The sequence below is a fragment of the Mirounga leonina genome, unplaced genomic scaffold (genome assembly GCF_011800145.1).
Source record: "Mirounga leonina isolate KUSES-001 unplaced genomic scaffold, KU_Mleo_1.0 Mir_115, whole genome shotgun sequence".
NCBI classification, from domain to species: Eukaryota; Metazoa; Chordata; class Mammalia; order Carnivora; family Phocidae; genus Mirounga; species Mirounga leonina.
The window spans coordinates 69,953,780-69,965,311 of record NW_023270268.1 but is presented as its reverse complement, the minus strand read 5'-3'; the positions used below and the strand labels follow the sequence as shown (position 1 = coordinate 69,965,311).

General features: G+C 33.9%; 1 protein-coding gene across 1 annotated transcript in view; it reads right to left on the bottom strand.

Moving 5' to 3' along the window:
- Nucleotides 1–11,532, bottom strand: part of PIK3CA (phosphatidylinositol-4,5-bisphosphate 3-kinase catalytic subunit alpha) — an 89,863-nt gene that overhangs the window by 8,627 nt on the left and 69,704 nt on the right. The window contains exons 10-17 of the mRNA XM_034999267.1: nt 10,374–10,498; nt 9,410–9,491; nt 8,934–9,098; nt 8,608–8,711; nt 7,031–7,202; nt 4,627–4,733; nt 3,985–4,106; nt 3,056–3,134 (exon numbers count right to left, since the gene is read on the bottom strand). Of these exons, the coding sequence (XP_034855158.1) occupies nt 3,056–3,134; nt 3,985–4,106; nt 4,627–4,733; nt 7,031–7,202; nt 8,608–8,711; nt 8,934–9,098; nt 9,410–9,491; nt 10,374–10,498 (956 nt within the window). The remainder of the gene's footprint in view (nt 1–3,055; nt 3,135–3,984; nt 4,107–4,626; nt 4,734–7,030; nt 7,203–8,607; nt 8,712–8,933; nt 9,099–9,409; nt 9,492–10,373; nt 10,499–11,532) is intronic.

Genomic DNA, 11,532 nt, shown 5'->3' with positions numbered 1-11,532 from the left:
CTTGGGGTTCCTGGGTGGCTCAGTCGGTTAAGCATCTGACTCCTGGTTTCAGGTCAGGTCATGATTGGGGTTGTGGGGCTCTGTGCTCAGCACTGAGTCTGCTTCAGATTCTCTCTTCCTCTTCCTCTGCTCTGCACTCTCTCTCAAATAAATAAATAAATAAAATCTTTAAAAAAGAAATTCTTAGTAAGAAGAGTGACACTTTCCCATATTTTCAAATTTCTTTAATGTCTGGCTTCATAGTACTGAACTGGATTCTCACATATACTTCTGTATTCAATTGAATGCAATGTTTTAATTGAAGCATATGAAGAAAATCTGGCCTCATTCCATTATGTAGGTAGAAAAAGGAGGAGTACTGTAATACCCTTTTCAGATAATTGTAAATATTTTTCTTTGATACTATTCCAAAACTTGACAAAACGTAGTTTCTCAAGTTGCAATACGGAATGTGAAACCGTATCAATCAACTCGTCATACTATGTTACATTAAAATCTGTCTATCTTGCCTCTGAATGGGACTTTTACCCACATGTGACTTGATCATATCCTGCACTGGTCATTTGGAAGATATTAGTTCACTGAGTTACAAAGATCTTTCAGATGGTGATACTTTTCATTGTACCAACTAAAAAAAAAAAATCACAACTGTTAATATTACCACTGATCTCATCAGAAAAGTCTTTACTTTGGGGGAGCTCTTATGGTGGTACATACAATTTTTTCCAAATTCTAATTTTTGCTTGAAAGCTCAAATTTGATCTTTGACAACAAATACCATCAGTTGTTCACCTTGAAGAGATAGGCTTGTATCATTCATTTTCAAGAAAATGTCTGCCAAATACCCATGTCTCAATAATGAAAGCTTATCTATTAGTTATTCTTTAAGTAAAAATGGTTCCATGAAAAAAGCAGTTAGTATGGCTTGCAACTCTTTAATAACCCATAAATGCCTTTTCTTGATAAAACCATACTTGGGTATGCAGCAGAAGTGCTATATGGGTACCTCCTATTCATCACAGGGTAGTAAAAAGGACATATAGTCAAGGGAGGTGTAAGCAGTTAAACACACAATGAGAAAAACATCCCAACTGGCACATAAGTACTAAAGTATGGTTTTTCTTGCTCTGATGCTCTCCTAAGCTACTGTCTATGCTTTCCATCTTTCTTTTACTTCTTTTTTTAAAAGATTTTATTTATTTATTTGAGAGAGAGAGAGTGACAGAGACAGCAAGATAGAGCACAAGCCGGGAGGAGAGGGAGAAGCAGGCTCCCACTGAGCAGGGAGCCCGATGTGGGGCTTGATCCCAGGACCCTGGGATCATGACCTGAGCTGAAGGTAGCCACTTAACTGACTGAGCCACCCTCTTTTACTTCTTAAGCCACTAAAAGAGTAACAGTCTTCACTTATTTTCATTTTCTCAATTCCATGTAGCATTAACTTCTATTGCCTACCACTCTACTGACTCAACTCTTCTTACAGTTAACCATGAATCATCAAATCTAAAGGTTTTTTCATAGTCCTCATGCTCTTACAACCCATGAAGCACCTGCTACTATAAACTGTGAATCTCTTCCCTTTTTTGGGTCCTGTGAATTACTTATTCTGGTCTACCTATCCCTTTGACCATTTCTTTTACGGAATCTTTCCTTCTACCTGCCCTGGTAAATGTAGGAATTTCTTAAGGTTGTACTCCTGCTCATTCTCTCTTACTTTACATTTTAATTTTATTAATGTTGAACATGCTCATAGTTTAGAGAGTCATGCAGTCCTATAAGGCTTGTGACATAAAAAAACCAAACGAAACCAAACCAAAACAAGCAGAAAATCCAAGTTTTGACAATAAATAAAAATGCCCTGACTTTTTTAAAATAAATTTTTTATTTAAAATCAAACTTTAAATAAAAATTTTTGCTTAAATTACTTAAGTTAAAAAAATTTAGAAAATATTCTAAGACTTAAAAACTTCTTGAAGATCCAACTTACTTTCCAGTGATCTAGCTTAACTTTAAATGCTTTTTAACACAGTCACTCATTTAAAATTAAATACTGCAATTACCAGAGTTATATAGTTAAATCCTTTACTCTGTCTAGTTCTGCATTCTCTTTTGTTTTATACTTCCCTGGAGGCAGTGGTAGTAATGGAATGTATATCTCTCAGACACAGACAATTATACCAAAAGAGGAAACTTGATTCATGTAACACTGTTTTTAAACAGGAAAGCAGAAGGGACAAAGCAAAGAATCAGGAGTTAAAAATTCGAAGTTGATGACCTAATTTTGTGCTTTAGCAAATTACTTGACATGTCCATTTTTTTTCTTTGCAACAAGATGATTCTACTATGTGTCACTGATATATTTTTACATACTAGTTACCCTCAATCTTTAATAGGCATACAAATAAGCCCTAATCTGCTCTGCTGGTGCAGCTAGAGTTGACTCCTATGCCTACTTATGGACAAAAATTCTTTTGGAGAGAGTGGCCTTTGCTGGAATGACTCTAGATTTGCAAAGAGACGAGAAAGAGAAGGGAACACTGTGAGAGCAGAAATGACAAGGACAAGATGAAGCATGACTGAAAACTTAAGACATAACTGCAGAAGGTCGGGCAGAAACCAACAGAATGGCAAAAGCTTTAAGATGAGTTCTTTTCATAAATTTTGCTGTCAAACTGATTCAAGATTAAGAGGCTATATAAAGTTTTAAAATTAGAAAATTTATATTATGAAAGAAACTTTCTTTTAATCACTTCTGAATGAAAATAGGGGGCTTTTGTGCCTCCTATGTCCTGTCCTAAAAATTGACACTCCAGATACAGCTGCAGTCTTTGCCAACTTATGAGAGATAGCTCTTCTTGCCTAGCGGCATCTCTTAGCTATTCTATGCCAAGGAAGAGGAAGACAAATGAAAGTAGTGTAATCAACTAGTATTAATTACTACTCCCTACATTTCTTCATAGATACATGCCCCTTTATGCTTTATAGCTGATGTTTACTAATAGTTTACTTTTTCAGGATAACTTTCAACATATATGTTGCCTTACTGGTTACCTACCGAAGATCAAGACCTTGGTTTTGCCAGATATTTTCCATAATGCGAATTATTTGAAGTGTTAGCATATCTTGCCGTAAATCTGCAATTCAAATAATATGTATCACCACTTAATGCCATAAATGCAAACCTGGGTGTTAGGTCATCATGTTACTTTCAAAAGAAAATACATACAGCTAAATTTACTTTCAAATTAATCTGTAAAGAAGCAGTATTTTGATTCTCTAGCCCATTTCTAAGGTATCTGCATAACCCCATCTGTATAACAATGTAGATAAGCTAGCATGTATTTCATAAAAATTTTATATATATATAAATATATGTTTATATTTAAACATTTAAAGTACTTATTTTTTTGAATCCTTAAATTTGAACCTGTTTATAAATATTGGGGTTAACAGAATTCAGTGCTGAAATGTCATTTCTCAATGGAAACCCATCCCTGATCCTCCCATTGCTTCCTGCCACAGCCTGTTTTCCAAGTACATTAGGACCTTCTTTTATATTTCTTAGCAGACTACACATTTCTTTTTACCGTATTGTAATTTTATTTTTGTAATTATTTGTTTAATGTCTCTCTTCTCCCTGCTAGACTGTAAACTTTAAGAGAGCAGGGACTCTGTTTTGTTTATTCTTACAATTTGATGGCCTAGCACATCAAGTATTTATGGAATGAATGGATATTCACACAGCTAAGTAAATAATAGTTAGAAACTTATTTCAGGCCTTTCGATTCTAAATTTAGTACTTCTTTTCTTTTTAATAATTACAATACATTTTCTAGAAGTTAAGACATCTGTTTAATATTATATATTTTACCACATGCATATTCCTTAAACAGCTTTCGATAAGTCTTCGTGATTCATAAATATCCTGTGTATAAAAAGATAGCTAAATTCATGCATCATAAGTTCATTAATACTCTTCCTTACCATCCCCATTTTTAAAGATGATCTCATTGTTCTGAAAGAGTAACTCTGACATGATGTCTGGGTTCTCCCAATTCAACCACAGTGGCCTTTTTGCAGAGGACATAATTCGACACTCTTCAAGCCTTTAAAATAGTTAAAAACTTTACTAGGCACCTTACTTTTTAAATTCTTTTTACCTTCAAATTTATTTTAAAATACAAAGACAATATAGTTTTTTGAAGTGTTATAAAAACTTAAAACCTTCTCAATTTCATTTATGAATTCATTTCTAAGGGAGTATAAAAAAATAAATATTAAGCTTAAAACTTTCTTATATAATAGCATATGAATTTTCAGCAAATATAGGGATATGCCATTCGTTTTACATACATTACATTTCATTTTTGAAATGAAACCAGAAATTCTGGCCAGAGAAAAGTTTTAAACTCTGTTATTAAAGTAATAAAAACTCATTCTGACTAAATGCAGTTCTGAACTTAAGAAATCTGAACAACTTATTTTGCAAGGTAGGACAATGGCAGGGGGAAGTATATATAATTGAACATTCTAATTATAATGGACCATTTTAACTTTTCTTAAGATTTTCTCCAGGAAGGGTGCTTGTTTAAATATAGCAATAAAACTTCCAATAAGGTACATTACCTGAGATTTCCTAGTTGATGAGCAGGATTTAGAGGAGATAGGAAACCTTGTAGAGCATCCATGAAATCTGGTCGCCGCATCTGCTCAACTAAAAACTTCATCTGTACCTGATAAATGAGCATAATCACGTTTCAAAACTGATTTCGTGAAAGGTGAAACTAGCTGCTAATCTCTTTTACATGCTGGAACCTCAGTATTGTATAGTGTAGGAATCCGTATCGTGTATTCTGATGAGAAAGGTTTCTCGGACACAGAGCAACACACCACAGGCAGCGGCAGGAGGGGCAGCTGTGTCCTGTCCTGTAAGAACTCTGCACGCTGACACAGGCATTGTTTTGGCTCTAGAGCAGGGCTTGGGCAACTACGGCAGTTTCTGTAAATCAAACTGTACTGGATACAGCCAGGCCCATTCATTTAGATACTGGCTGCTTTCACACTAGAATAGCAGAGTTGAGTCATTACAACAGAGACTGCATGGCCTGTGAAGTCTAAAATATTTACTATCTGGCCTTTCAAGAAAAAGTTTGCTGACCTTTGTTACAGAGAAAAAACTATGGAGATATCAGGTTAGCTTAGTAACTTTACTTTTAAGCTTTGCTTTGAAAACACCATTTCATTTCCTCTCTGTTGGGTAAAAAAGGTCTAGCGAGGCTAAAGGCAATTGTTTGGAAAAGGACTTCTAAAAACATTTGTCACACCAAGTCGCACACTATACTCAGGTTCCGGTATATATGCAGAAACATCTCTTTAATCAACTGAAACCAGAGCCCAGACTGCTGAGCTATATCATGCAATAACTGCCATTTCATTTTAGGAAATCTTCATCTATCTAAGATATAAAAGGTAAAGTGGGGGACAAAAGAGCTTAGAAGCTAGGAATTCATAATAAATTAATTTTCATGCTGTAATTTTAGTAATAAAGTTTTCTTTTTTTCCTTTTTCACTGTGGCTAAGTGAGTAGCTGGAAAATCTAGTTATCACTGACTAGAGCAGCTCTTGCTCATGTAAAGGCATTTCTTTTTCTATCACTATCAACCCTAATGTTAGCACACTGCTTCCAATGCTTTATCACTATTATGATAAAGCATGAAACCACCCAAAGAAACTGTTCTTGTTCCTATGGCATTTTCAGTTTCCTATCACAATCCCATTTAAACCAATAGTAATGTGAATAATGACTTTCACATTCCCAATTAATCCACTGTATCAGAGCCAAGCTGTGATATGAAAATTCCAGCTAAAAGAAATGCCTATATTTGCAAAATAACTGATATCTAGTTTCTTTTTTCTTATCTGTTACAATATAAATATGGTAAGTTTTATTCTTTCAAAGCAGTCTAGTCCCCTCTGGCTCATGATTCCAGCATCAGAAACGGTGTAATAATAATTATTATTTAAAAATTTTTTTTTAGACAGCACGTGTGAGCAGGGGCGGGGGCAGAGGGAAAGAGAGAATCTTAAGCAGGCTCCACGCCCAGCACGGAGCCCAGTGCCAGGCTTGATCTCATTACCCCGAGATCATGACCTGAGCCAAAATCAAGAGTTAGATGCTTAACCAACTGAGCCACCCAGGCGCCCCCACAATTGTTTTCTAATATCATTATTTGAACTTATATTCCCCAAGTTCAATAAAATCAACTCAGTTACTCACTCTATGACACTTAGATTAATACAGTAACTTCCTTTAAAATTTTTTTCATGCAGTATCAATGAAGATGTTGGAAAAATTCATTCAGTACTGTTAATTTACATTCTTTGTGCTTGGGGACTAATATATTGGGATTTTTTTTTTCCCATTTCATTAGAGGTGAGGAATGATCTCACTTTTTACTACAGGATGTGGTAGATTGAAAAAAGGACAGAGGAGGAAGAGGTCATGAAAACATATTCCTCAGTTACACTAGGCTAGATTACAGATCACCAGTGTGTGATAATGTTCACCGCATGACTGAGAGTCCATTTTAAACTTAGAAATGTACAAATTAATTTCTTTACACTTATTTTCAGGGTCATTACTGAAAGATAATGACACAAAATAAGGAAAAATAATTTTAAAAGTCAGGGTTGTGTAAAGAGAAGGAAGGGAAAGAAGAAAGGACTAACATTTACTGGGCACCGCCTGCGTTCTGGGGACTGTGATATGTGTACTTCAGTGCATCTCATGTAATTTAATTCTCACAACTACACTATGTAGAAAGTATCACTGCCATTTATAAAGGAGGAAAATGGATCTCAAAGACTAAATAATGTGTCTAACATTACACAGTTGAGAGGCGGTGGCACTTGGATCCAAATCCTGATATGCTTGATTCTAATGCCCACAATCTGCGTCTACACCGGGCTCTCAAATTACCCTGCCCCACCGCAATGAAGGGTTTCAAAAACAAACTAAAGATTCACATACCTTTTGTGTTTCATCCTTCTTCTCTTGTTTGAGAATGTCAGTTAAGTTAATGAGCTTTTCCATAGCCTCAACTTGCCTGTTTAGGTGCTTCAAATACATCCCACATGCACGACAATAGGACTCCAAAAGAAGGCCAAACCTCTGACTAACAGTTTTATTGTGCATCTCAGACCTAAAAGAGCAGCATAAGATTAAAAAAAAAAAAAAAAAAAAAAAAAAGACCCACATACACACACGCACGCACACACTGCATTACATATATGGTCTTAAATAAGTATACGTATATAGTCTTTTTTTCTAATGTTATAATCATACTAACAATAAAATGATTTAAAATCTATCATTTGGAAGCAAAATAATCAAGAATTTAAGATAGTTCCTGGAAGTGTAAATTTAATAAACTAGCCTATAGGCCTATTTCAACTACTTTTCATTTACTAATCTTAGCACAAGATATATTAACTATAGAGAACAAAATGATGGTTACTGGAGGGGAGGTGGTTGGGGGCTGGGTGAAATAGGTGATGGGGATTAAGGCGTGCACTTGCTTTAATGATGAGCACTGGGTGTTGTATGGAAGTGTTTAATCATTATATCGTACATATTGTAATACTAATATGTAATACTAATATTATACTGCATGTTAACTAACTGGAATTTAAATAAGAACTTAAAAGGAAAGATATATAAACATGAAACAAGTAAATTCAGGACAAAAGTAATAAAATGAATAGGGAGGGAGTGAAGAGCGAGTGAGTACTATTTGACTCTTGTGGCATACATGTCCCTTTTCTATATTGTCTTTGAATTTATGTTATTTTAAACCTAGCTTCGAGATTCCATTTTGATTCATTTTAACATTTAAAAAATCAAGTTAATTATTAAAAAAGTCAAATTAATTATAAATCTTTCTAAATTTAGGAAACAGTGTATGGCTTATGATCTCACTTTGAGTATTAGATAGATCATATTCTACAAAATACTTTTAATTCTTTTATTTATTTATTTGAGAGAGAAAGAGAGAGCAAAAGAGGGGAAAGGGGGGAGGGTGAGGGAGAAGCAGACTCCCCGCTGAGCAGGGAGCCCGATGCGGGACTCAGGGATCATGACCTGAGCTGAAGGCAGTTGCTTAACCAACTGAGCCACCCAGGTGCCCAAATACTTTTAATTCTTAATTAGCTTGTTTTCTGAAACTTGAGATTTTTGTCATTATTGTTCTGAATTCCAAGGCAGGATTTTTTTCTTCCCCTTTATTCTGGGTATTTTAATCCACATATAAGTGAAACCAACTGCAATATTAACCAATATTAATCTAGCATATTTTGCTTTGCTTAAAGTAAAATCAAAGTCTTTAAAAATATTTCAGCTCTCATTTCTGTATAAAATTCAGCTTTGAATTTTACTGCTTATTTAATATTAAAGAGAAAAAGTTGAAGGGAAGCTTACCACTGGTACAATATACTTTCATTATGGCAAACTCTTTCAAACAAAAACAACAGTATATAATATTTATAGATCTGTTAAGAAAGCAAGTAATATATATCTAAAGAATTTACTGGGAAAATAATGTGACTTACTTTAAATGCCAAAAGAAAAAGTGCCCAATCCTTTGATTAGTCAATGCTTTCTTGAGTAAAAATCTCACAAGCAGGTTATCCAAATACTGTTCATATTTTAGGACCTATGTGATTAAACACAAAGATAAAAACAACGTTGCATCAATCAGGGTCAATTTTTGTATGGTTGGATTTAAAGAAAATTTTTTAGAAAGTAAGTAGGTACTACTGGTAATAAAACTGATTTTAAAAAAGGCATAAAACCAGTGTAGATAAAGATCCACAGTTTGGATAAAGTTGCATGGATTTAGAATAGAACATTATTTTTCTATTTTACATTATTTTACCTGTACTAGCTGAATTAGGTACTGAGAAAGCTTGTCATCTGTTAAGTATTTTTCCAAGCACCGAACAGCAAAACCTCGAACCATAGGATCTGGGTAATTACAGTCCAGAAGCTCCATAGCCTGTTCAGGTTTGATTGGAGGCCAGTCTTTTACTAAGCAGTACATCTGTTATGCGAAAGACAAATCATATTTAAAAAGGAAAGGCAATTGTGAGTGAATTCTCTAAGACATTGTCTTAATTTATTATTTTAAAATTAGTTAAGAGCTCTCCTTATGAATTTGGTGTTTAAAATGTTCAATTCTAATTAATTTTTCAGTGGAAGTGTTGTGAATGATATTTTTCTCCACTATATTATCATTACTAATATAAAACATAGTCTCTTTCACCTCTTATGCAGACTTTCTGAGAGAAAACAATTTGAGCTACACACCAATTGTATACAACAGTTATTCTGTAATCTCAAACATGCATTTACCTGCGCTACTTCATCTCTAGAATTCCATTTAACGGACAGAAGCAGTTTGGGTAGAATTTCAGGGATAGTTACACAATAGTGTCTGTATGGAAAAGACAAAACAAAACAAAAAACATTTTTGCATGTTATTCAAAAGGCCTAGATATCTAAATTTTCAACTATGTAATCTTTCCAAACACTTCCAAAACTTACCATTACTAGCCTTCTTTAAAATCAAAAGAAATCAGCATTTAACACTATAGTTGCATATTTATGCACATATACACTTAGTTATAATGTCAAGAAAGACAAAAGAAAAATCCAAATGGAAGACAGATACTTTGAACAAGTTATGAACTTATTTCATAACACTGTAGAGCTCCTTTTATGTACCTACTTACCCCATAGAAACCATGAGAAGAGTCGCCACTTCTACTGTAGTCACTAAATTTATGTTTCAATGGACTTTCTGTAGAAATGCACTGCAACTGCTTTATTTAAATAAATCAGTATATAATTCCCAAGTAGTGGGGTAATTTCTTCGTAAGTGAAAATAAAGCACTGCACTATCACTTTGAGGAAGAGTTAAGAAAAAAATGGAAGGAACGCCTAAAAATTGAAATATCTAGACCAACTACATCACAACTAAATTGATCTAAAGCTGTAGGGTACTTTTTTTTTTTCAGATCTTGAATTTCATTTTAAAAAGCCCCCAAAATAAAATATTAAAAAAAGTCCTATCAGGGATTTAGAATTTTAAAAAAGCCTTCAAGGCTTGAAGGTGGAAGGTTAGCACCAATGCAGCATGATTTTCTAGAAATACTGATCTTTATCCACAGTTTAAAAAAGAATAATGTTTATAATAAAAAGTCACGTAAATTATGCTTTATGTACTTTAATAGTATGGTAGAACCTGCAAGATAAGCCAAGATCCGTTGTTCCTTCTGTAACAGAAGAAACAGGGAATCTCCATCTTAATATTTACCTGTGGCTCCACAGAAAATCTTTCTCTTGCTCAGTGATTTCAGATAGAGGATCTCGGGTACAAATTGCTCGGAGCTGTTCTTTATCATTTTCTCTTAATTCATTGTCTCTAGCTAGTCTGTTACTCTGCAAAATAAAGTAATATCTTATATGATTTCCTTTGCCATATTTTTTCCTGGATTCATGAGTGATCTATAAAAAAAGACAATGGCCAACAACTCTATATTGCTTATTAACTGTTGTGAAACAGTTTATTCTCATCATAAGCCTTTATTTTCAGGGATAGGGGAGAATCACCTTAAGGCAGTATTTGCAGAACAAATCCAGTATCTTAGTTAACATTACCACCAGCCATAGAACAGTAACTACCAAAGTGAGTCAGGGATAAGACCCGACTGGGATACTTGGGGGTAGAAGTGAGTAACTGATTTCTCTTCCTGATGAGGCCCCTACCTAGTATTCTATTAACTAATCTGCTCATGTTTCTGGAATAATATGAAATAGTAAAATAATAAAATAAAAATGTAAATTCTTTCATAATCTTTGCTCGAATACATCCTTATAATCACTGCAAGGCTTTCAAACTTAAAAAGTAAAAGTAAGAGAAAAAAGGAAAAGAAATACCCCCGTTAAAACACTGGACATTAAATGTTTGGAAACTAAAATGAAAATACCATAACCTTTGGTATAATTCCAAGATTCCAAGTAACATATTTATTCCCTTTAAATACAGACATATTAACTGCATAATGAGTAATTATCAATGTATATTAATATATTATGAAAACAAGTATACATCCCTTGGAATGGGTTACACATATTCCCAATGGCTAAAAATGAAAGCAGGTATCCATGCCACTTGGTTTTTATTAATATTTTTAAACATTTTATTAACATTTAAATATTAATTTATCCAATAATATAAATAAATATTATTGGCACATGTCCATCAACAAATATTTATTAAAACACATAGCGTGTGCCTTGTTTTGTTCCTACTGCTGGGGGTCTTAAATAGTAAAAGAACCTGCACTAACAGGGTCCCCATTATAGTGAAAAATTAAATGAACAAATAAAAAAATTGGCAAGTTGATACAAATACTTTGGGTGATGTAATGGAGAATGACTGAGTGGCTATACTTTACACTGGGTGTTTGGAA